The sequence below is a fragment of the Myotis brandtii genome, unplaced genomic scaffold, assembly GCF_000412655.1.
Source record: "Myotis brandtii unplaced genomic scaffold, ASM41265v1 scaffold470, whole genome shotgun sequence".
NCBI classification, from domain to species: domain Eukaryota; kingdom Metazoa; phylum Chordata; class Mammalia; order Chiroptera; family Vespertilionidae; genus Myotis; species Myotis brandtii.
In genome coordinates, this window is record NW_005367953.1 from 218,189 (window position 1) to 243,330 (window position 25,142).

Consider the following 25,142-nt stretch of genomic DNA (forward strand, 5'->3'; position numbering starts at 1 on the left):
AGGCACAGATGTTATCTCTAGGGAGGAAAGGTCAGGAAGTCCAAACTGAATATCCAGCCATATGCTAGGGGGAAGGAAAAGTCACCCTGGGGGCAAGGTCCCACCCTGTAATAGATTGTCACCTAGGGCTTTCTACCCTGGTGACCGTCTGTCCCTGGCCCATGCTCCTTTCTCTACGCATGGCTAACTGCCTACCGTATTTTCACACACACTGTTTCATTTAATTCCTAGCACAAGGATGCCAAGTAAGCAAGCATTACATCCCTATTTTACAGCGAAGGAAACTGAGATTCAGAGCATCGAATCACACCCAAGTCAGAATTGCTTAACCAGCAATGGTGAACGTAGCCTTTACACACACACGCGCGCGCGCACACACACACACACACACGCACACAGGGTCATGTGAACCCTAGGGTCTTGCATACCCAGCCCAGAGCCGGAACCCATAGGGGTACTCTTGGATCAAACCTACTTGTAATTTAAACCTGGGTGAACACTTTTCCTGGTGACTGGGAATTCCTTTAAGAACCGGAGCTCATCTCCCCTCCAGTCCAGTTGGGAGGAAGGATCTTGATAGGCTCAGGGTGACGGAGTGAGAAAGCCAAGATACTCTTTTCCTTCCGCTTCCCGTTTTCTGATTCCCTCCCAGGATGGAGAGCTGGGCTGGGCCCTTCTCTCCCTACTCCGCCCCCAACGGAGGGAGCCTGGGCGCTCTGCTCTCCAGAGGCTTTGCCCTTCATTCCGCGGAGCGCGGGCAGCCCCAGCGGAGCCTCAGTCCCGACCGGCTTCCCGTGAGCCTCTGCGCTCCACGACCCCACGCCGGGGCGCGTGCGCCTTACCCAGCAGTCCTTGCGCGGCCCCGCAGAGCGGACACCCCGGACTCCAAGATGGCGTCAGTCGGTAAGCACGGAGAGCCGGTGAGGGCCTGTCAGGTTGGAAGCTGGCGCCGGTCCGGGGCTTACAGACGCCCTGGGTGGGGAGGGAGCTGCGGAGCGCCTGCCTTTGCTGCGGGCCTTCGCCGCGACCTCACCCGACGCGCACCGGACCCTTTGCAAGGGTCCTGCGCTGCCCGACCTTCCTCTGCTCTCCGGCCGCACCTCCGGGCTGTGGCAGGGAGGGCGAGGGCAGCCGGGCAACGCGCCTCTGGGCTTGGGAACGCGCCGCCTCGGGACTCCCAACCTCTCCTCTCCTCTCCTCGCTAAGGAATAGCTGCTCTCGTCCCCGCCGCGACCCAGGCGCGTTGCACTGGAGCCCTATGTGCAGATACTTGTTTCCAAAGGTGAAACTCAAATGAAGCTCCAGGAGAAGTTTAATGCCTAGGACAGTACCTAACACAATGGAAGGTTAGACGCATATATGTTGACTATGCGCTGAATAGGCTCGCGAAGGTGAAGTGACTACTCAAGGTCACACTAGCGAGAGGACTGAGCTGGGATTCACACCTAGGAGTTTGGGGCCTCGTGGTAAACTGAGCTTGAACCACAAGGATGATCTGAGGACTGGCAGGCTTTTCGGTGGCATATATGAATGAATCTCTACACTCATTGGACTGTGCACACTTTTTTTTTTTTAATAGTAGGGTAACCATGTATAAGCATAAGCCCGATCCTCACATTAGCCTTTTCAAGAAGTCACTGCCAGGAATGTTGATCCCATGTGGTGTGGCCTGCCCGAGATCACAGCATGACATAGGCAGAGTTTTGATTAACCTATGTGTGTCTTACCCCAGTTTCTGTATTCTTTTTAAAAAATATATATTTTTGTTGATGTCAGGAAGGGAGAGAGAGAGAGAGAAACATCAGTGATGAGAGAGAATCATTGATCGGCTGCCTCCTGCATGCCCCCTACTGGGGGTCGAGCCCACAACCCCAGCATATGCCCTTGACTGGAATCGAACCTGGGACTCTTCAGTCCCCAGGCTGATGCTCTATCCACTGAGCAAAACCAGCTAGGGTCAGTTTCTGTATTCTTAATCTCAGCCTGGAGAAATGAAGAGGGGATCAGAAAAGATGAATGATGCTGTTTTTGCCATCTGTGAAAACGGGCACGAGACTATTTATCCATAGGTGGTTTTGTTGTGGTTTTGATTTAAATAAGACAACATGTGAAAAGGAAGCATTGAGACTTGGTATCTTATTTAAGCGGAGGGTTGACCTGAATAGCACTGTGGACTAAGGATTTAACAACTTAGTACGTACATGTAAGGTACTTGGAATACTGCCTGGTGCACAGGTGCGTGATGCTCATCCCAGCTTAAACTCTGACTTTTGGGCTTGGTCCTGTCACATCTGGCCCATTCAGCATCACCCTAGGGAAAAGAATTGGAGCCCAAAGCCTCTTAAATAATGATGATCTTGTAGATGATATCTGTTGCCAGAGCATAAAGCCATTAGCAAATAAAGTGATAAAAATATGAATGAATAACAATAGATGAGAACAGGGCTTGGCAAACTATGGCCAATAGGCTGGATTTCCTGAGGTCTGTTTTTGTCTGTGAGCTAAAAATGGTTTTTATGTTTAGAAAAAAAGTGTGTTACAGAGTCCTTGTGTGGCCTGCAAAGCCTAAACTCTTTACTCTCTGGCAAAACTCTGGTTTGGATTTAGTACCTAGAGGACACTTGGCATTTCTATGCCTCTTCATATAAATGAACAATATGCTTCTTGAAGTCATAAAATCAGGCCATACTTGTGGTCCTTACACAGTCTTCACTGAAAGTCTGTCATGACCAGGAACTGTGTGTGGATGCTCCCACCTTCAAATAGCTCATAGACAGAAAGACAAATAATAATAATTCCCATTTACACAGTATCTAGGCCAAGCACCAAGGTGGACACTATTCTTATCCTTATTTTACAAAGGAGGAAACAGGCACAGAGAGGGCAGTAACTTGCTCAAGCTACAAAATGGCACAAAACTCAGAATACTGAATTCTAGAGTCTGCTCTGTAATTACCACACTCTACTGGTGTGAACCAGTGGCTGCAGAGGGATGTATAGCACTGCACAGCAGTGTTGAGGGAGAGTTCCAGTATGGCTGCCAAGGACTGAGGCCTTTGTCTTCTGCTAAAAGAGAAATTCTGCCCTGGCCAGTTTTGCTCAGTGGATAGAGTGTCAACCTACGGACTGAAGGGTCCCAGGTTCAATTCCAGTCAAGGGCACATGCCCAGGTTGTGGGCTCGATCCCCAGATGATTCTCATCATTGATGTTTCTGTCTCTCCCTCTCCCTTCCTCTCTGAAATCAATAAAAATATTTTTTAAAAATTTTCAGGGATTAAGAAAAAATAAAAATAAAAGATATTCTTTTTCCCTCACCTGAAGATATTTTTCCATTGATTTTTTAGAGAGTGGAAGGAAGAGGGAGAGACAGAAAGAAACATCCATGTACCTGCAACCAAGGTACATACCCTTTACTGGAATCGAACCAGCTAGGGCTAAAAAAAGAAATTCTTGGAATAAGTGTATTTATCTCTAATGAATGTGATTGCCTCTTGGAGTTTTGTGATGGTGTTGTACTTGTTCTTAAAACTAATGTAATTTTGCCCTACCTGGTTTGGTTCAGTGGATGGAGTGACAGCCAGCGGATTGAAGGGTCCCAGGTTCGATTCCGGGTTGTAGGCTCGATCTCCAGTAGGGGGCGTGCAGGAGGCAGCTGATCAGTAATTCTCTCTCATCATTGATATTTCTATTTCTCCTCCCTTCCTCTCTGAAATCAATAAAAATATATTAAAAAATGAATGTATTTTTTTTCCTTGTGCTTCTACATTTCTTAATTTTGGTTAAGGAAATGCTCTTGTCTTCATATTACAGAGATATAAATATGTAGAAAGTAAGTTTAAATTGTTGGATTTTTTCCTCCTCTGGTGTGCCAAGGCACCATGCCAATTTCTGAATGTGGTCCTGAGAATGCAGAATGTGTTTTCATAGTTTGGGTGAATATGAAAAAGATAGCTGCAGTGGGCCCAAAAGTGGCCTTTTTTTTTTTTTTTTTTTGAGCCATCCGCCTTATACTTGTCAAAAACATTTTGATTTAAAATAGTTATTCTTTTGCATATTTCCCCAACATAGTTCTATTTTTGAAAGCACTTTTTAACTTTTATTATGGAAGATTTAAAATAAAAAGGGAACAGAATAATGTAAGGAGCACTTTGTACTCATACCCCGTGTCAGCTATTAGCAACATTGTGCTATTCTAGTTCCATCTGTACCTTCATCACCACTCCCCACCACAACGCCGTATTTAAAGCCAGAGTTGGTTTTAGAATGATGTTTGTACTCCTTGCTGCATGCATGAAGGCTTTGAGAGTGTAGTAAAGGTATTACTGTGTTCTTATTCAAGAAGAAATGTGATATAGTATTCCTTGGACTAAAAGCCTACCTATTCAAGTAAAGATAAACCTGGAATGTAAGATGTGTACTTATTAAACTTTCCTAAAAATAGCACAATCAGGGTGACAGGGAAAGGTATAGGTCATTTTTGGAGAACATTGGTGTTGAGTTTAATATCTGTGACACTGAACTCCAACAGAGATTTGGAACATATCTTAACATTCATTTGAGACCATCTGACATTACAAAAATTAAACTAATCACAGCTTTCTGTTTGTAAAAAAAAAAACCTAAACAGTGAGATTAATCTCTGAAACCCTGTGTCATTAAAATATCCTAAAGTTTGGTTTACTGTATTTCCCTCTACCCTTATTCTTTTTTAAAAATATATATATATTATTGATTTTTTACAGAAAGGAAGGGAGAGGGATAGAGAGTTAGAAACATTGATGAGAGAGAAACATCGATCAGCTGCCTCCTGCACACCCCCCACTGGGGATGTGCCCGCAACCAAGGTACATGCCCTTGACCAGAATCGAACCCGGGACCCTTCAGTCTGCAGGCTGACGCTCCATCCACTGAGCCAAACCAGTTATGGCTGAATTTCTTCTTATATATTGTTTCTAAAATATATGTATGTTGATTCTTTTAAAAAATACATATTTTTTATTGATTTCAGAGAGGAAGGGAGAGGGAGAGATAGAAACATCGATGAGAGAGAAATATCAATCAGCTGCCTCCTGAACACCCCCTCCTGGGGCTGTGCCCCAAGGTACATGCCCTTGACCGGAATCGAACCTGGGACCCTTCAGTCCGCAGGTTGACGCTCCATCCACTGAGCCAAACCAGTTAGGGCAACCCTTATTCTTTTAAAAAAATGTTTCATGTAAACCTTAATGAGATTTTAATAGTAATAACAGTTTACAATTCTGAGCACTGTTCCAAATGCTTTTATACAGATTTTCATTTAATCCTTGTAATAAACCATTACAGATGAGGAAATTAGCTCACTGATTATATAGAAAGAAAGTGCTGGCATTTGAGATAAAGAGGGCAGGGAAGAGGCTTTTTAGGAGATGATATTTAAGTTGAGATAGCTGTATAATGAACCAGGGGCACTGCAAGTGCAAAGGCATCAGTGAAAATAATTGTTGCATATGAGAAACAGAAATGGTTTTGTATGGTGAGCCCAGGAAGATGGGTGTGTATGAGATGGTTGTCTTATTCCATAGAGTGTTGGCTCCTGAGAGCAAGTCTCTCGTCTGCAGTCAGTACTGTATTCACAGTGCTTGGTGTGCTACCTGGCATATGGTAGGTGTTCCATATTTGTTGGATGAATCTAGGTGGAAGGTTGGGGCAGTTTGTTTGGGACAGGTAGCCTAAACCGCAACCCTTAAACAATGTATGCAAGTCACAGGCTTATGCCTCCATCTATCACTGGTCTGTTGTGACAAGCCTCAGTCTGATCCATCAATGCCAGGGTCCAGTTCTCCAGACGACCTGTAGCAGATCTGAAGCTGCCGCTAAGCCTTGTATTTCTCTTTATGGCCTGACAGCCCTTGCCCTTGTTAAGGGTTGGGAGGTGTTAGGAAGCCTGTGGGATTCCCTCAGTGGACTCTTGAGGCTGGTCTTCAGGGAGCATTCGTCCTTCCTTGGATCCCCAAAATGGAAAAGAAACTTTGGAATGATTTAGTCTGGCTTCTGTGGCTGGTCATTAAGAAGGAACTTTAGTCCTTGACTCCTTGCTCTGAAGGCAGCTTTTTAGAGTTGATCTCTGGCTGCCCTGCAGGTGCTGGATCTGCTGGCACCACAGACATCGGGCACAGAGGAAGTGGCTATTTCTACACTCAGTGCTCAGAACAGTGGGCACTAAGAATAGATTATAGCCTGACAGTCCTAGCGCGCCTGGCCGGCATGCATTTGTGTTCCGTGTGTGCAGCAGTCTGACCTGTGTCCCGGATTACAGTTGGGGACCTCGGGTGAGATCCTAAGCACTTTGCTTTTCCTTTCCCTCTGGATGATGAGGCTGTTCTGGGGGCTTAGTGAGGTGGGTGGGACTGACCGGCACAGGGTCTCCTGCCTGGAAATTTGTTCACAGGGCTGGGCTGGAGCTTCTTAGCAACAGTCCTTGGGCAGGTGTGCAAATCCTCAGCTAAGAACCATATGCTGGTGTGAGCTCCCTGTGGCCCTGGGTGGGCAGTCGGAGCCACCTCGCACATGAGCACCCACACTCTAAGGACCCTGAGACAAGCAGAGCACTTTCAGGAGCAGGAGGGGCTTGGTCAGTTTGGGCCGGGTGGGCTGCTAGAGGTTCGCTCCCTGCAGTTGCCTGTCCATGAGTTGGGAGCTGGGGCCCATGTGGATCCCCTCAGTGGGCTGATAACTCTGCAAATGATCGTCCCAGCCAGGGCACTGGGTAGAGAAGGGGCTGTAGGTAACCCCACTGGGATGGCAGGTGTAACCCACTGTCCTTGTCCCCTTGCAGAAAAAAATAAAAAAAATAATAAAGTTGACCTCTGGAGGAGCATGAGGGAAGGGAAATCTGCATCTGAACACTTGCAGCTCCACCCCCCTCCCAAGCCCCTTTCTATTTTACTCTTAAGCCCAGAGATGAGTATAGTACAGCCTCAACTAGAAACCCTTTCTGTCCAGTCTTCAGACTCATTGAAATATAATCTGGGGCCTGTTGGATCATTTGGAGTGGTTTTTACTATCATTTGACATCTGTGGTCCCAGGTAGGATACTTTGTAGTAGAAATCAAACTCGCTTCAGGAGTAGGGGGACCAGATCTGAGGTTGAATCCTGCCTCCACTGCCTGCATGCTGTGTGACTTTGGCCAACTTCTCAGAGTTACCCCCCCCACACACACACACACACAACCTTATAAATTAAGGCATCAACTACTTGTTTCAAAGATTAAATGAGCTAAAATATGTTAAGTAAATATTAGTTTTGCAGTAATCTTTCTATTCTGTCCTCTACTTTCTTCCTCGTGGTCCTTAGTTCTCTTTTTACATAGTTATTCCCAGCAAGCTGTTATTCAAAATCCTGTTTATTAATAAATCTGTCACTACAGCAGTTCTACCATTATATGGACTCTGGCTTAAAATAGTGAATTTGGTGTGACATATTTATTCATATTACTTATGTCCAGCCTCTATGTAGTAATGTTATCAAATATCCCTTTATTGAATGGTTGAAATGAGTGACATAAAAGGATGCTATTTGTATTATTTGGAGATTTTTCAGTATGTATTTTTGCTTTTCCTAATCAGTGCCATTGAAGGAGAAGAGACTGATGGAAGTCAAATTAGGGGAGCTGCCAAGCTGGATAATGATGCGGGATTTCACCCCTAAAGGCATTGCTGGAGCATTTCAAAGAGGTCAGAGCCTTTTGGATATGTGTAAACAAAAGCAAATCTCTGGTTCTTCAGATTTCTTTTTCCTGAATTAATTTGGGTGGTAAAGGCCTTGTCTCAGACCAGTAAGTTATGTAGATGATAGGGAGAGGTCGTTAGCTTTTGAATTTCATGTTTGATGCTGTCAAAGACTGGCTCTGAGATATTTCAGCCAAGAAAACATTTTCTATTGCTTGAGATCAGTACCATTGCCTTCATCTTAGAGAAATGTCTATGAGCATTTTCACATTATTAGACTTCTTTAAGAAAAAAATGAGTGAAGCATAGTGGACATCAGTCTAAGGTTAATGCTCATCTTCCTGCCAAGCAAAACTTCCATGATGAATATTTGAAATGGTCTGTCCTTCATATCTGTGCATTTTCAAGTGCACAGCTAGTCAGATCAGTCCTGTGGAACCCATGTCATGTTCCAAGACTAAAGACCCACATTATGCATGGTCTCCAGCTTCTCAGGGGCTTCCCTCTGTATTTTTCTTTCTAATACTGACTTCACTGTGGCTGTCTTTTATGTGCCATCTTTCCTCCTGCCCTGAGGCCTTTCCTCAATTTTGCCCTCAGATTAGAACTCTACCTTTTCCCTATAGTTACAGTAGTCCCCGACTCCATGGAGGTGACTGTGTCCTGTTCATGCTCATAGCTCTCTGCAGTGCTTCTTCACAGCGTCCCTCACTGTTATAAACTGTGGCCTTCTATGATCATTTCAGTCTTTTTCTATCTACTAGGCCATGAGCCCCAACAAGGCAGATATGGTTTGTCCCCTCACTGATGGGAGCACCTAATAAAGAGAAACGCACAAAGCCTTCTTTCCTGAGTGGCCCTTACTGGGGATTGGATTCTCAGTCAGAATTAGGGTAAGGGTTTCCCAAGGCTGGAGGTGAGGGTGAGGTAGGATCAAAGGCTGACAGGCTAAACCAAATCTACAAGATCAGGCCAAAGGGTAGGGGCAGAATTAAGGTGGGCCTAGCTGGAGCTTCTCCTGGGTTTGTGGGGACCCAAGACTCCGTGGGGGCATTTATGTTTTTCCCTTTATGAACCCGAGAATCTACGTAGGGTCAGTGGCTTAAAGAGCTAGAGCAGAACTGGGTCCCTGAATTAAGCCAGATTCGATTTTGCACTGCATGAAGCAGTCATAGCAAAGCAATGATCTTCTCTTCTGTTTGCAGGTTACCACAGGTATTACAACAAGTACATCAATGTGAAGAAAGGGGGCGTTGCTGGGGTTTCTATGGTGCTGGCAGCTTATGTGTTTTTCAACTACTGCCGTTCTTATAAGGAACTAAGTAAGTGTCTTTCTTTGGTTACCTTGCCTTCAGTGGGGTTTCCCATCAGAGGGTAGCATTGGCTCACGGTCAGATTTAGTCCATTATTCTACTGACAGCTGAAGAATTGGAGGGACTTGTCAGAATATAGTTTTTAGGATTTTAAGTGAGAAAATTGTGGCAAAGAGAAAATACACAGAAGAATAAGATGAAGCTGGGGTTAAGGTAATACTTAGGAAGCATTCTATAAGATACTGCAGGCTCTGCCAAAGGTTGATGGAAAATTTGGCTTCATTTTCCTAGCAGCCCAAGCAGAGGGAAGTTGAGTGGTACAATCTGTTTGGGCAGTGCTCTGGAGAAGTGTAGCTGTTCCTGGTTCTGAGATCCAAGAGGAGCTTGTCCCGTGGGAGATGCCAGAAAGTGTCATTGGTGACTGGGTTTCATGGCTGTTTCTGATAGTGTCCAGCCCCGTCTGTGGCATCTGGGGTGATGCTGGCTCCAAAGGACTGGACAGGTTCTTGAGGGCCATTATCTGAGTGGGTGTTCTTCTGGGAAGGAAGAGGCTGGCCAGGGAGCAGATGAGCACCTGAGATGCCTTCATGTCCTCAGGTCAGCAGTTCCACTGAGACCCTGACAGGCAGGTTCTAGGTTATTTTCTGAAAGGAATTCTCAGGATGGCTTTATGATTTTAGCTCGATGCTTCCCCTCTCGTTTTGTGCTTTCCCTGTACCTTTGAAGAAATTTACTTTTGACTTTCTAACTTCAGAGCATGAGCGACGACGCAAGTACCACTGAAGAGGGCCCAGTGTGGACTCCACATTCCTGACCATGACCTTTGCCCAGCACCTCTGAATCCTTTCATATTGTAATGTAACACCTAATAAAAGGTGGCTGGTACTGGGCTGCTTCACTGGTTTGGCCATTTCCCCTCACTTCAGGTCCCTTGCACAAGGTGGGACAAGATTGCCTTACCACTCCCGAAGGGGGACTGTCAGCGCAGGGCATCAAATCATGAAGCCTTGGTGGACACCCACATCACTGGGATTTTGCCCCAGCTCACTAGGCGGGTCATTTAGCAGTACCCTTTCAAGTGTTTCCCTGCTCTTTGTCTTGTGTGTCCTGAGCACTTTTGGCCTTTTGTCACCTAACTGCTATAGTATAAAGCAGAAGTCCTGTATTCCTAAGAATGCCTTCCCCACCATCATTCTTCATTACTCCTGGGTATGTGCCTGATGGAAGCTTAGTGGGATGATCTAAGGGAGGGAAAGCACAGGCCCTGAGAGCCCATATACAGCACTTTTCCTTACCTTTATCAGAGGCCTCAGTAAAATGATGTGAAGGCCAGATCCATTTCTTGTTAAGGGGCCTATGGTGAGCCTATATACTGCATGGAGTATAAGGGGGTGAGATGCTGTGCCTCATTTTCTCCTAGACCTGAATTTGAATAAATACCATCCAACATTTGAGATGAAGTAAGGAGACCTACCAGCAAAAAGACCTTTCACCGGCAGCATCACTTCACTTCTGAAGTCATTCGTTGAAAGGGGATAAGCAGGCACCAATGTCAAAGCTTTGAGCCAGGCAGCTAGTGGATCAGCCAATAGCAAGATCCTCTCCTTGGCATGGAGTCTGAAGCAATGAGACACAACTTAAAAAACAAGCTTTAATCAACCTCATAAAAATTGTTCTTATAATTGAACTTGGATAGGTCCCCTTGCCCAGCAAGTTCCAGGTGATAGTTTCACATTTCCAGGCTTAAGGTGGTCTCCATAGGCCAAAAGGTGTCTGAGTGACAGTACAGATGCTTGAGAGGCAGGAGGTAGGTGCACAGGTGGATCATGTCATCTTTTTAAAGGGTGGCCTGTAGCTCAGCTTCAGGTATACCTTAAACACTGTTAAGCATGTGCCCCAAGAAAATAAGCCTAGAGGAAAAAGACCCTCACACTTGAGAGCCCTGCACCCCTCCTCAATCGCTGCCACCTTGGAACAGGACCAGGCTGAGGCAACAAGCCCACTTGAGTTTGCCCTGAAGGGCTGCCTCGTTCAAATCACATTGATAGGCACAGCTTCTGAATTCAGCAGGACATGGAGGAAGCAGGCATGACCTAGCCTCAGTTTTGAGGACCCACCAGTCCCTGGGGTCACCAAGAACTGGTGTTTAATGAGGCCCAAGGGAAAGGGCCGTCTTTCATACAGAACTGCTTGTATAAGCTCTTCCCCACAACTTCCTCCTCTCCAGAGAGCAGTGTTCAGGAAGTCCCAGACAGATGTTGATGCCTAGACACACATGATGCTGATTGGAGGGACAGAACTGGAGCACATGTTCCCTTTTTAAAAGAGACTACAGCAAAATGGTAGGGAAACTGACAGATGTTGCCCCTCAGACTGATAAACGCCAGTGTGCTTGCCTACCAGCTCCAGCCAGAGTTGCACTAACACTGGCATTGAACAGTCAAATGCACAATCCCAAGGATGGCCCAGAGTGGTCCGCGAAATGGGGCCCTTTGGGCTGTTCTGAGCTGTCTCCAGCTGCTGTCACTGTCCACTGAGAAAGGCCAGGTGCCCTTTGGTGCATCTGTTGGCGTAGTGTCCTTTTTCACCACACTGGGAACAGTAGGAAGGAAAGAAGAAGGCAAAAAAAAAAAAAGTAATTTTCAAATGCAGTTTTCAACTATGGTGGCACTCATCAAATACCAGGTTGGGAACAAAGACTCTGAAATTCTCAGTGGTACAGAGTTTCATTGAAATATAAGGGTAAAGCTATAGAAGATAAGGTGGTATAGAAACTGCAGCCCAAAACTTGTCAAATGGGAGAGACCCCTGCAGCCAAAGGATGATCTGAGAGCACACAGTAGTGAGCTCCTTCAGCCAGCTGGGCACATGGGACCTGCCCACAGAAGGGCTCTCAAGGTGGTAGGAAGAAGCCCACAGCACCAGGGCTTCTCCACCTGTCCAGGAATGCAGCCTCTCTGCATGGCTGGCCACCTACCTGTGAGGCACATTCTGGGACTGCCTGGCGATGAGAGGGAACAAGAGGGAGAGAGAGAGACAGAGACAGAGAAGCTACCAGGCTCCTCCCCCAATGCAGGGGGGGGATTCATGGCTGTGGACACTGTGTGGGCTACACCCAGATTTCCCCTCCTGGTTCTTGCACATCTGCCTAAGCTATCCCTGGGGACAGGTTTCGGTCACAGGAGCAGAGATGGGACAAAATGGTTAGACTTGGGTGAACAGACCCGGTAAAATCACCTCAAAAATCTAGCATGGACCCTGATTTGTCCTGGTTCTGATTATCCTGTACCTGCCTTATTTTTACTTCATTCAACCTTGTTGCTCCTCAAAAAGGAGAATTCTAAGAAAGGAAGCAAATGGCATCCTCAAGCACCAAACAAGGGGTCTGGAGGTGGTAGGGGCACCCACTCTGCACTAACCCATTCAGTGCCCTCGCAATCCCTGCTTCCTCGGCACTTCCTGGAGGGTGGGGCTCTAATTGGTCACCACTGCCTAGAACTCTTGGCTGCTCTATTCCCAAGCCTGCTGTCCTCATGTTTTCAAGTCTTTACCTGTACTTGTGACCTGTGTGGACAAGTGGCCTCTGTAGCTGCCAGTTAGTCCTTTGGTTGATGTGATGACCAGAGGGAGGGCCTGTGTGGGCCCATTCATGGCACTTGGCATATCCATCAGACTCCACAGCTGATCCTGGGGAGTCCAGGATTCCCACAAGGCAACTTTAATATTAGCTGTAAAGTGCCCCTGGTAAGAAGAGGTTGGCAGGTCCTCACCCCAGCTTTCTGAGGTTCCAGCACTTAGGAGAGTTTGCTTCACAGAAGCCCTGCTGAAGAGTCCTACAGCGAGGCAAGAAGTACTTGGGAACTGACTGGTTGGAAGCTGCTCTGCACAGGACAGATATCACTTTCTCATTCCCCTCTGTACTTTCCTCACTTGTTATGGCTCAGGCTTAGAAATCTGAGGCCTTCCCTGAATCCATGTGCACTTTTAACTTTAGTGTCTTTGGGCACCAGCCTTCCTGAGAACAAAAACCCCTCCCAGGATAGAGTAGCAGCAGTCTGTTTCCTCAGCAGAGCTGGCACAGAGCAGGTGCTCAGTGAGTGTCTGATGGCCATGGGAAGTGTCCAGTGAATTGACTTTTCTATGAACATTTTAAATATATGCCTTCTACTCAGCCCTTCTACTTGCAGGGATGGATGCTACTGACATCAGACAAGAGATCACAAATGTCTAAGTATCAGATTTAGCACTATTTTTAGCTGTAAAAATTATGACTTAACTGTCTACTAACAGAACTGGTACAATAAAATATGATTACAGTCTCTGAAAAAGATTAGATTTACATATACTGATAGTATACAGGATAGATCTACAGTACTGATAGATCTACAGTATATTGTAAAGAAAGAAAAGTATAGAACTCTATACATACTAGGACCCCATTTATATTAAAATACATACCGTCCTTGTCTTTCTGTGAATAAAAGTTTAGAAGGGCAGTTATCCAAGTGGGGTCCCTGGTGGGATCCCCCTTAGGGATTTTGGAGTGTAAAGGGGTACCAAAACCAAAAAGCATAACAACAGAATACAATAAATAAAGTGGCTGTTTTAGAAAAGGTGGGAGTAAGGGACAACACTCACTTTGTATCTTAAACACTTCTATATCATAAATTTTTTATTTTTAAAAGTATGGACTAACTTTGTATTTCTTCTAACAATTCCCAATCTGAAGTCTTTATAAGTCTAGTTCTATTATTCATTGTTTCTGATTCACTTGGTGGTGCTTGTTTCCTTCTATGTTTTGTGATTTTTAATTGTGAACTCATTCTTTGGAACTCTAGCTATGGGAATTCTGTGTGATTTGGGTTGAGAATAAATTCATCAAAGAGCCAGGTTCCAGGACCCATCTGGGCTGTTTTAGATGAGAAAACTAGCTTTTTAGCCCTCACCAACGGCATAAATACAGGCCCAACTCATGGAAAGACTTGCCAGTGACTATAAACTCACGGAACTCCACTCACCCCTTTCCATCAAGAGCCAAGAATAACACACAAGTTTCCTAGTGGGGTTTTAAAAAGTTTACTCTTTCCCTGAGTGTCCTATTTTATGTGTGTGTGTGTGTGTGTATGCATAGGGGGTGAGAAGGGCCTAAAGCTTTCCCCTTCAGTGTGCCCACGCAGGATCTGAGGACAACCAGAGGCTTCAGGGCTCACTTGTCCCTGGATTCGTGCTTCCACTTTATTCCTAGCCTCCGACAGATTTCCCTTCCTTTTTTGAAAGTACACTCCATTCATTGTGTGTTTAATAGTGTACCTGGCCTTGGTGTGTTGTAGAAGAAAGTAGCCCACCATAATGGCCCACTTTTACTGTTACAATTAGCAAAAACAAAGACTTTTCATTTTTCAAAATTAACTTTTTGGAGAATGAGGGAACAGGCACTGACTGTGAAGACCCCTCCCCACCCCCCAACCCAAGACTCACCTTGTAACAGGTGACCTGCTCCAATGGGCGGGGTCCCCGGTTGCCTGCACTGCTGTTTTGACTCTGCATGACCCCGATGACCTGCGGAGCTCTCTGCTGATTGGGAGAAGAGTTCTGACTCGTTAACTGGATCAAGGAGGACGACCTTTGTAATGGCGGATTGTTACTTTGCTGGAAAGAGTTACACAACACGGTTTTACTGCAGAAAACACGTGCACGCAAACTACCAATGGGGACAGAAAAAAAGAGGGCGGGACTGCTCCCGCATGACCAACAGGAAGAAGGGCTTCTGAGGTGGCCCCGGAGAGCAGGCAGAATAGAAACATCTGGTGATGGCAGGAGCGGCTGCCCGAAAAATACCATGCAGACACACATAAACGAAAAATAAAAGTAGAAAACAAAACACCAAAGAGACAAGGAGGTCTCTGGGGCAGTGGGGCGAGGGCATGAGCAGGCCTTACTTTTGTTTCTGAGGTTCTAGCTTCAGGTCAGGATGAACGCTTGGTTCAGCCAGATGTTTAGCAGCCTACACGGCGAGCAACAGTCACAGAAAAACAGTTGGAGGCTGACATGCTGAACTTCGGTCTAGGGCTGAGAGGGCCCTCCACTAGGGAGTCACATGAGCAAGGGGGATGGGGGCTCCTGGGGTGGGACTGGATAGCAAGGCCACCTCCCAACCAAGTGGTTTCTGGCTCCAGCCTCCAAAAACACAGGAATCCCAAGCTAGAAACCCCCAGGTTGTCACGGCTGCACCAGCACCCAAGAATTCCCAACTTTGCTAACAAGGAATTCTATCTGATAGCCCATAACCTCCTGAGGATGGGGGTGGTCAGTGTGGCAAGTGCAGACATTTCTTCTGGCTACTCAGCATCTAGCAGTGAGGAAGGCCTGGTGGGGCTTTGACAACAAGTTCAAAGTCCATCCAGGTAAGAGGTTAGGCTCAAGGTCCATGGGTGGGTTTATTCAGCATGTTGAGACGCTGCCTAGCACAGTGGCCAGCCCTTCCTCTGGGTTTCCAATCCTCCACTCCAGTAACCAAACCTAGGATGCCCTTGCTGGGGTGGGATGGGGTGGGGGTCAGGGGGTGCAGCTGCTGCTGATTCGCTGACTCCCATTTGTCCATGGCTTTTCCTCTTTCCTCCTGCTTGAGGGGAATCGGGCAACTGCTGCGTCGTAGGACCCCTTGTCTAGAAAACGGAGCCAGCTGGTCCTTCAGCCCTCTGTTCCCAGCATTCCCCAAAGTTGGGAACATTCACAGAGTGATCACAGCACTGGCCAGAGAACTAGCCAGCCTTGGTTTTGTTCCCAGATCTGCTCCTGCCCAGCTGTGGCACCTCAGGCAAGCCCCTCCCTCTAGGAGTGTCAGTTTCTCCATTTGTAAAGGAAAGCGTCTGAACCAGAAGCAAGAACGGCAGAGACGTGGAGCTCCTGCTGCCTTCCACTCTGGCTCCAAGGTGGCCTCAAGGCACTCGCCAAGCAAGGGAAGAGAAACCAAGTGGGCATTCAGCTCCAGCAGACAGCCCTCCATATCTAGAGGCAGATAACGAACTGCTCAGCTCCCTGAATTTTCTGCTGGAACTCAGGATGACTGTCTTGCCTCCTCCTGAGCCCTCTCACAGGTCTCCAGCTGGGGCTATGACAGACCAGGCATTGATGCAGGCACTGAGTTCTCTATTGCAAGGGCACTGCCAGGGCCAGCAATGCCATAGGGCCGAGGAAGGGCCAGAACACGGTACCTTTGACGGAGGCTGCGTCTGCTGGGGCAGTGGAGGCTGCTCGGTGGTTCCCATTGGCAGTTCAAATAGAGGGCTGGTGACCCAACAACCAGAGGGGATGAGAACAAGAGAAGAAAAGATGAAAAGAGGAGCTAGGCTAGGCGATGTTCTCAAATTCTGGCCCAGGGAATATCATGGCCAGTCTCTACCCAAGTACAAAAACGAACCAACTGGACGTAGGGTGAATGTTGGCTCTCAGCTCTGCCCCTGAAGCCATAGGACAGTGGGAAGAACAGCACTGACATGCCTGGGCTCAGATCCAGCTCTGTTTATAACTGGCTGAGACCTGGGGAAAGTGCTGCTCAGAGGAATGAGGAAACAGCTGTGGGTAACATCAGAAGGCAGGAGCCTGCTCCACGAAGGGCTCTGAGCATGGGAGCCCTTCCAATACACACCCTTCCCTACAGGATCCAACTCAAGGGCCAGACCTTCTCTAACAGACTCCCAGGAGGACATGTCTGTCTGCCCCACAAGCAGGAACCCCTGGGCCACATCTGGGCTCCTGGGCTTTCGTCTAGGGAGTGGGACCAAGTCACTTACTCACCGTGTGGCAGCAACCAGGACACTGTGCTCCCGTACAGGTGTTGACAGTGTGGATGGAGGCAGCACCCTGTGCCACCCTATCCCCTCAACCACCCAAAGTGACAGGTGCACTGAGGCCCAGGAGAGGAGTGCTGAGCCCTGCTGGGTAAGAACCTGGCTTTGGAGGCCTGCAGACCTGCCTCTGATCAGGCACCACCCCCTACCACCATGTGACCCTGGCCAGTGGCTGAGCTGCCTGTGTCCTCATGTGTGAAAAAGGACATTCTCTTTCATACTTGTGAGAGTTACATGAACTAGTGTATGTGAAACCCAAGCTCAGTAATTCATATAGGAGGCCCTGACATTATAGTACCCTTCCTCTACAGCATAAGTTCTTAACCCGAGGGCCCTAAAAATATGCAAGGCTATGTGTGCATGAGTTTCTCTGGAACACAGGGCCCATAGTTTTCATCAGATTCCCTCATGGCTGTGCCCAAGAAAGGTTAAATGCTGGTGTAGTCAGCCACCTCTGAGCTCAGGAAGCAGCTGGGATCCCTTCCCAACCTCCTATCACTACCCCAGGCACTGTGCTACCTCCACCCAGTGACCAAAGCCCAACTGAACCCAGGAAAGATGTACAGGGCAGCAGGGCCTGGGGCGAGAGCAGTGTGGGAGTTGGGGGGATAGGAGCTGGCTACTCACTGCATGAATTTACACGAGGGCCCCTCCGGGCAGAATCCCACGAGGTAATTCACACAGATGACTCTCCGCGTGTGCCGGTGCCTACACAGGGGACCTGTGGAGCCAGAGTCAAGCACTCAGACCACCCCCTCTTTAGGGGATGCTCTCGTGCCCATTGCCAGTCAGAGCCCTGCCCAGACCATTGTCAGATACTGGCTTTGCCTCTTATTCATAGGGACAGTGGGCAGGACACACAACCTCTCAAATACTAGTTTCCTTATCGAAAATGCAGAAGAGAATGTAGCCCACAGGAGCTTTGGGAGGCTCAAGTGAGTTGAGAGTGTAAAAAAGCCTCACTAGCCCCCAAATGTCTAACACCATGTTTGCTGGTATAGGCAGTACAGGTAAGAGGGTCATGTGGGCAGAGGGAGGACTGGCCTCTTGCCAGGGGGCCCAGCCACTCCTACACCTACCGTGTTTGCAGAAGCCACGATCGTACCAAGGGCAGTCCTTGATCTTGGACTCGGGGTCGATGTGCAGGAAGGGACACTCCTTGTTGCTGCACTCCCCTGCAGGGAAACCCAACATGTGTCCACCCAGGACAGCCCTGGGAGAGCTGGACCCAGACCCACCTCGGTTTCTCCCAAGGCAAAGAGTGCCAGGTGGTTCTGGTGTCTAGTCCTGGCCTGGCGAACCCCGAGACTTGATAGAGTGTCTCAGGGCCTTGGTTTTCTAACCTGTATGTGTGCTGTGAAGGTCCTCCCTTCACATGTGTCCATGCTGTCACCAGGGTCAATGACACTGACAGAGCTGGGCACAAGGTATACACACACTCATTAAATAACTCATGGCTCCATCCCTTACCAAAGATGGTGTCCCGGGACTGTGGTGTGCCCAGGTATGCAAACGTACCAGTTGAGGCCAGGAAATTACTGTTCTACTTGGATCAGCTTTTCACATGTACTAGCTGGGACAGGGGAAAGGTCTGAGGAGTCTACCTTTTAGGACAAAAGTAGGGAAGATTTTGGAACTCAGGTTGGGACCCTGTGGTAGAAGGCAATGAAGCCTTTGTGAGAGGAGCTATCTTAGGAGCAACCAGCCCAGTTGCCACTAGCATCTTTCACCAGCTACAGTTCAGCCACCCTTTCCATGCTTGCCCTTCCTTTCCAACCTGTTACACATAAAATACTAATCTGAGAAAATGCAAACTCCTTCCCAGACCCACCAAGTTCCTACATGGTCTAGCTCATCCCTCCTGTTTCCTCCTCCCCTCCAGCCACAATGGCCCCCAGCTGTTCCAAGACACTTGTCTGCCAGGATTGGCCCCTGCTTAGCCTTCAGATCCCAGCTCAGGTCTCACCTCCTAAGAGAGGCCTTCCTGACCATTTTACCTAAAGGAGATTCCTCATGTGGTTCCATCACTGTTTATCTCCTTCAGAGCACTTATCGGGTCTCTTGTCTCACTGACATATCAGCTGCCTCTTGCCCTGGGTCACTAGAGCAAAAGTACCATGGGGCAGGAAATGGGCCTGTCTTCTTCATCACTGTCTCTTCAGGGCCTAGCAGGGGGACCCTCACCTGTGTTACAGGTGACAGGAGCTGCAGACAGTATGTTTACACCAGGTCAGGAGGGAGGGGGCGGCCTGCTGTGCCCATGGTCATCAGCAGAGAAGTAGGGGACCCAGGTGAGCTTGCAGAGGCACCCTTGAGAGTCTGCCCTGAGGGCTGGCTCCTGCCTTTGGGGTCAGATGAAAGAAGGTTCCCATTGAGAAGCCACTGCTTTCTTTCAGTGATGGCTCCAGGGGAGGGCAGGAAGCTTGGAAGTCTGAGTCCTATTTCTATCTGTCTGTGCTATGACTTTGTAGTTTGTGTTGCCTCTCCAAAAAAAAAAAAAAAAAAAAGCGCCATAACTCTAATTAATAAGCCAGCAGGCCAAGCTTGTTGGGCTGCTGTAATAATTAGCGTCTCCTCTGACAACAGTGCTTTGAAAGCGTGCAGCAGGTCTAGCACTCCTCGGCCCACCACAAAGAGTATAGCAGGCTTCCAGTCTCCCACCAGGCTTCCAGTCTCCCTCCGCACAGGGCCTGGGGTTGGCGGTCCTGAGGCCAGACTCTAATTAATAAGCCAGCAGGCCAAGCTTGTTGGGCTGCTGTAATAATTAGCGTCTCCTCTGACAACAGTGCTTTGAAAGCGTGCAGCAGGTCTAGCACTCCTCGGCCCACCACAAAGAGTATAGCAGGCTTCCAGTCTCCCACCAGGCTTCCAGTCTCCCTCCGCACAGGGCCTGGGGTTGGCGGTCCTGAGGCCAGAGCTAGCCCTTGTCCTGACCAACAAGGATTTTTCCTAGTCAACCTCACTCAGAGCAGAGAGCCAGATTCTAGTTTCATCAGAGAGCACAACAGCTTGGCCGAGCCCTGTGCCAGCCTCACTGCCCTCAGCCTGTCTCTACTTCTCCATGCAGTTCACTCAGGACAACTTAGGCCACATGTTCTCTAAGCAGGGATCAAGCCAATCTCAGTTTCAAGGTGAAGAGTAGGGCTCTTTGCCACCAGAATACAGCTCCCCAAACTTGCTATTCTTTTTTTTTTTTTTTTTAATATATTTTATTGATTTTTTACAGAGAGGAAGGGAGAGGGATAGAGAGTTAGAAACATCGACGGGAGAGAAACATCGATCAGCTGCCTCCTGCACATCCCCCCCTGGGGATGTGCCTGCAACCAAGGTGCATGCCCTTGACTGGAATCGAACCTGGAACCCTTCAGTCCGCAGGCTGACGCTCTATCCACTGAGCCAAACCGGTCAGGGCACAAACTTGCTATTCTTAAGGGGTATTTAGGACAGACAAGCTACTACATGGGATCACATGTTCAGAGAGAAGGAAACCAACTCAGGGGGGCAATCAGTTGCTACACAACAAGAAATTGGTTTAAGGGAGAAGGTAGACTTGAGCCGAAACAAGGCCTCTAGCCAGCTGCACTCTCACCCACCCACTGGGAGGCTCTCATTAGTCTCAAATTCCCAAATTACCTGAAAGTGCTCAAAAAACGGAAGCACTACCCTGGCCGGTGTGCTCACTGGTTAGAGCACCAACCCACGCACCAAAGGGTCTCAGGTTTGATTTCTGGTCAAAGTCATGTACCTGGGTTGCAGGTTTGATCCCCAGCCCTGGAGGCAACCAACTGATGTGTCTCTCTCACATCAATATTTCTCTCTCATTCCCTCCCTCCCACTCTCTTAAAAAAAAAAAAAAGTCAATGGAAAAAATATCCTCTGGTGAGGAGTAACAAAAATTAAACAAACAAGAAAACACACAGAAGCACTACACAGACGTAGGGATTATTAGAGAATAACTTCCCATGACTAATAGGCCAGCTGAGGGTTGGAGAGCAATGCCTAAGGTTCTCATCTGAAGCTGGACAGATTGGAGACGTTAGATACCCGGAGTGCCTGAGCAGTTGCTAAACTCCTGTGGGTCTTGGTTCTTGGTGGAGCCTTCCTAGAGTTACTGATGCTGGGGGGCGGGGGGCGGCGGGTTCTGGATGGAGGAAGGGGCCTGGCCACACCTTACCGAACTGCCTTACCAAACTTTGAGTAGAAGTAGCACTCAGGCATCTTGGTCATGTCATACTCATGGAGGAACTCGCACTGGTCCCCCTTCTTGCACAGTCCCCGCAGCCAGTGTTTGCACACCACTGTCTTCTCACCACTAATGTGGCGAAACGGGCACATGCCCCCTGCGGAGGAAGATAGAAAGATGTAGCCCTGAGCCCAGGGGCACTAGGCCTGGGGGAGCCAAGGCGCCTTCTCCCCACACTTTCCTGAGGCACTGAAAACCAGAATGTCCCAGAAGGTGGTGGCTGCCCCTAGAAGGCAATGTGATTTTAGGCAGTACATGGGCACACATTTTAAGTTTAAAGTTATGTCTTTTATTTTAATGTGTTTTAATAAAATCTAACTAAAACATCATGATTTCACAGATTGTATTTAAGATGGAGGCTTGACAAGATCAACAGTGGTGTGGGGGAGGGGTGGGTTTATTTCTTTATTTAATTAAAGAATAGTTCCAGTGATATATGGACATGGCAAAAATTGTAGGGCTAGTTAAACAAAGATTGGGGTTTGGGAAACCCCAGTTTTATTTAAGCTATCTTCTAGCCTAAAAGATAGAAGGTAAAGAGGACCACCAATAGAAGCCTGGACTCCAGGTGGGCTCCATCTTTAGTTAAAAGTACCTACTTAGCCTCCAATAACTAAGAAAATCAGTTACAGAACTGAAGAAATGCATTGCATACAAACTGGGGGAGGTCTGCCTTCTGTAGTAGGACCTGAGTGATCATCCTTACTGACAGGACAGAACCATGCCCTGAGAAGGTCCTCTTTCTAAGTAGTGGCCTGGCAAGACTACTGGGAAGGCCCAACCAGAATGAGGTTGTGACTGGGAAATTTCTGGACCAGCCCTGTCCAACAGAACTTTCTGCAATGATGGAAGTTCTATATTTATGCTGTCCAATATGGCAGTCAGTAGCCACATGTGGCTATTAAACAGTTGAAATATGACTAGTATGATTGAGGAACTGCATTCTTAATTTCATTTAATTTTAATTGATTTAAATTTGAATAGCCACATGTGGCTAGTGGCTACTGTATTAGTTAACAAAGAAACAGTCATAATGCCCATGTTAAGGACAGTTGCTAACAGATGGTGGCAGGTCAGAAAGGCAGAATTACTGAGCAAGGACATGGGAATGAGCCCAGGGATGATGATTCCAACTGGAAAGCTGGAGGTCAAACTGGTTGACCTACCGGTATGTCTATCGTCTCAGTGATAAATGACTGAGTTATAGAACCAAAACTTGCCAAAATCAGTCATTAAAACCAATCTTGCTGTAATTCTGTGTTCTCTTTCAAGCTGTGATCAAATTTAGTAACCAAATAAATTTGCCTAGAAAAAGAAAAATGGCCAGACCTATGTATAGTATATAAGGTCCAGCCAATACTTCTCCTTACGAATAATCTGGCTCACGCAGCCTCTGTGGGGGCCTGGTTAGCATGAACAAGACTCCATGAGACAGACTATTGTTGGGTGTGGGGTTTTTTGGATGAGAGGATATGGAGAACAGTGAGCCTGTACAGACTGTAGAATCACAAAGGCCTGGGCTCAGATACTGGGCTCAGCCATTCAGGAACTCTGTGAGTTTGGGTAACACAGCCCTAAAAGATAGAGGTAAAGAGGACTACCAGCAGAAGTCTGACTCCACGCGGGCTGCACCTTTAGCCTCCAATACCTAAGAAAGATCAACTATAGAACTGAAGAAATGCATTGCATACAAACTTGAGGAAGTTTCTGAACATCTCAGTGCTAGGAGCTCCTGTTCATGTCATAGGTCAGCTTGTGGCCACAGGGAAAGTGAGGTGAGAAAGCTGATTCAGAGCCAGGTTCAGTGCCGTGTTTTAGGTTTCAGGCAGAACACCCCATCATGTTCCTACCCTATCCAAACCACAGTTTCATCTACGGACACTGCTATTCCTGAGAAAGCAATTTAAGCTAGAGACCTGATGGCCTACAAGTCTGCTAGGGGAGAGAGAGGTAGAAGGCACCTCAGGAGGAACATCAAGGAACCAGGGGTCTCTTACCTTTGCCACAGGCAGCTTTCAAAAAGAATTCACAGACAGCAGCCCCTGACTCTGTAGAAAGGAGAGAAAGAGGGAAGGGTCAACAAAGCAAGGTGCAATTACTACTGATGACATCCGAAGACAGGGAGAGGAAAACCTTCTGGCCTTTGACCTATGAAATGTTCATGATACAGGAAATAGGCTGGCAAAAAAAAAAAAAAAAAAAAAAAAAAAAAACCAAAGCCCAACCAAGCAAGAAAAATGTTGCTTATGCAAAATGAGACACATATGTTAAGACCAGTCATTATACAGGCTTTCTGAGAGTCTCCTATAATAAAAATGCTTTCGAGGATTTGGGAGTGAGTGGGCGAAGGAAGGATGGAGCACAAGATCAGGGAAATTACCCGGTGCTTGGACCTTCCAGAGGGCTAATTCCCCAGCACTTTAATCAAGCAAGAAAAATGTTGCTTATGCAAAATGAGACACATATGTTAAGACCAGTCATTATACAGGCTTTCTGAGAGTCTCCTATAATAAAAATGCTTTCGAGGATTTGGGAGTGAGTGGGCGAAGGAAGGATGGAGCACAAGATCAGGGAAATTACCCGGTGCTTGGACCTTCCAGAGGGCTAATTCCCCAGCACTTTAATGTGAGGCAGAGGGAGGGAATGATCTCACAGGAAATACACATGAATGGGGATTCTAAGGAGGGACGAGAGAGAGAGAGAGAGAGAGAGAGAGAGAGAGAGAGAGAGAGAGAATGACACCATTATGGAGGGAAGAGCATATAACTGAAGACAAAAAAGTAGGACTACTCTTAATTTGCAATACCAATGCAATTATTAAAGGAGTCGTGCTTTGCTTCTACAGATGCAGCTGGTTCAGGTGAGGGGAGCAAGTGAACACAGGTGGGGTGCATGCGGTGGAAGTCAGTGGGATCAGGGTTAGCTGTTCCAATGAGTCCAGTAATTCACCAGCCATGGCTACCAGAATAAACCTTCCGGTTTCACAAAGTTTTGTCTATCAGCAGGCATTTCAGAATTGCTGAAAACCCACAGAGAGCATCTCCAAAGGCCACTTTCTTGCCTCTACTTATTAACTTGCAAGGGATTCCTTGGGTTCTGGGCTGCAGGCCGATTTTGCTAGGACGGACTCAAGGCGGTGGAACTGGGGATCCTGGAGGTGTCACTTGTTCGCATTTCAAAAAGTCTGAAAAGGGAGCTCGGGCACCTGCCAGGAGTGATGAAAGACCCAGAGTTGGAGTCCAGAAAAGAACGGAGGGATAGGCTCCCAGGAGTGAGTCCTAGGAGAAGAAGGAGCTTGAGAGTCTGACGGGTCTTCCAGACTCCGCCAACGGCCCCGTTTTGAAAGCAAAGGGGAGAGCACAGTGAGGGCACTGGAGGTGGGGAGGAGGCTGCACAGTACTTTCCAGGAGTTGGGGAGTTGTGGGGGTGGGAGGTGGGGGAGGATTTCCAATCGAGGATACCCGCCTTGCCCTGGCTGGTTTGCTCAGTGGATAGAGCCTCGGCCTGCAGACTGAAGGGTCCCGGGTTGGATTCTGGTCAAGGGCACACGCCCGGGTGTGGGCTCAATTCTCGGTAGGAAGCTTGCAGAAGGCAGCCAATCAATGATTCTCTCTCATCGTCGATGTTTCTCTCTCTCTCTCTCTCTCTCTCTCTCTCTCCCTTTCCCTTCCTCTCTGGGAAGGATAATATATATATATTTTAAAGAGGATACCCGCCTTCATTCAACAATTATTTGAACAGCCGGACATGGTCTAGCCCTCCTGAAGATTATCTTAAACCACCCCCGGGGGATCAAAGATTTGAGGAAGGTGGGCTCCCGCGTGCGGGTCCCAGGACCGAGGGGAAGGGGTCCCAGTTCCGAGTCGGTTGCGCCCCTGGCCCGCCGGCCCCACGCTCACTGTCCATGCCGGGGAAGGGCAGCGGCTGCGCCCCGAGCTGCTGCTCCACCGCGATCTCCAAGTCGAACTTGATGTGGTCCACGCTGGCGATGATTTCCTGCATGGCGGCGGCGGCGGCCCCACCGGCCC

General features: G+C 47.8%; 3 protein-coding genes across 8 annotated transcripts in view; 1 reads left to right on the forward strand and 2 right to left on the reverse strand.

The window, feature by feature from the left end:
- The window catches only part of ZNF789 (zinc finger protein 789), a 28,312-nt gene extending 16,579 nt beyond the window's left edge, over positions 1-11,733 (reverse strand). The window contains exon 1 of one of the 2 annotated variants that reach the window (XM_014547312.1): positions 11,722-11,733. The gene's annotated coding sequence lies outside the window, so the exon portion shown is untranslated. Of the gene's footprint in view, positions 1-475; positions 545-11,721 lie in introns of those variants that run through there. The other variant, XM_005875823.2, reaches the window with a different exon arrangement.
- ATP5J2 (ATP synthase, H+ transporting, mitochondrial Fo complex, subunit F2) lies at positions 514-9,906 on the forward strand. The gene is made up of 4 exons (XM_005875822.2): positions 514-903; positions 7,607-7,714; positions 8,914-9,030; positions 9,776-9,906. The coding sequence occupies exons 1-4, from the start codon at positions 654-656 to the stop codon at positions 9,802-9,804; spliced, it is 504 nt and encodes a 167-aa protein (XP_005875884.1). The 5' UTR covers positions 514-653; the 3' UTR covers positions 9,805-9,906.
- On the reverse strand, positions 10,520-25,136 carry CPSF4 (cleavage and polyadenylation specific factor 4, 30kDa). Of its 5 annotated transcripts, none has more exons than XM_014547313.1 (8): positions 25,014-25,136; positions 23,112-23,162; positions 21,059-21,211; positions 17,951-18,046; positions 17,499-17,592; positions 16,236-16,308; positions 14,500-14,670; positions 10,520-10,638 (listed from the first exon to the last, which is right to left on the reverse strand). In XM_014547313.1, exons 1-8 carry the CDS (start codon positions 25,114-25,116, stop codon positions 10,603-10,605), a joined length of 777 nt encoding a protein of 258 aa, XP_014402799.1. In that variant the 5' UTR covers positions 25,117-25,136; the 3' UTR covers positions 10,520-10,602. The 5 variants fall into 5 exon arrangements, with proteins under 5 accessions (XP_014402799.1, XP_014402800.1, XP_005875882.1 ...); XM_005875820.2 differs by lacking the exon at positions 10,520-10,638 and adding an exon at positions 11,449-11,613 and having other exon boundaries at positions 14,500-14,592; XM_005875819.2 differs by lacking the exon at positions 10,520-10,638 and adding an exon at positions 11,449-11,613 and having other exon boundaries at positions 14,500-14,595.
- Positions 25,137-25,142: the final 6 nt, after the last annotated feature.

What these genes read in the sequence shown, in the direction of transcription:
- CPSF4 (XM_005875818.2), bottom strand. Translation starts at nt 25,116, where the DNA reads ATGCAGGAAATCATCGCCAGCGTGGACCACATCAAGTTCGACTTGGAG. An exon ending in TCGTGGCTTCTGCAAACACG is followed by an intron (nt 17,593 to 17,950) that starts GTAGGTGTAGGA and finishes CTGGCTCCACAG; the next exon opens with GTCCCCTGTGTAGGCACCGG. An exon ending in AGACGCAGCCTCCGTCAAAG is followed by an intron (nt 14,671 to 16,235) that starts GTACCGTGTTCT and finishes AACTCTTTCCAG; the next exon opens with CAAAGTAACAATCCGCCATT.
- ATP5J2 (XM_005875822.2), top strand. Translation starts at nt 654, where the DNA reads ATGGAGAGCTGGGCTGGGCCCTTCTCTCCCTACTCCGCCCCCAACGGA. An exon ending in CTCCAAGATGGCGTCAGTCG is followed by an intron (nt 904 to 7,606) that starts GTAAGCACGGAG and finishes TTTCCTAATCAG; the next exon opens with TGCCATTGAAGGAGAAGAGA. An exon ending in TGCTGGAGCATTTCAAAGAG is followed by an intron (nt 7,715 to 8,913) that starts GTCAGAGCCTTT and finishes TTCTGTTTGCAG; the next exon opens with GTTACCACAGGTATTACAAC.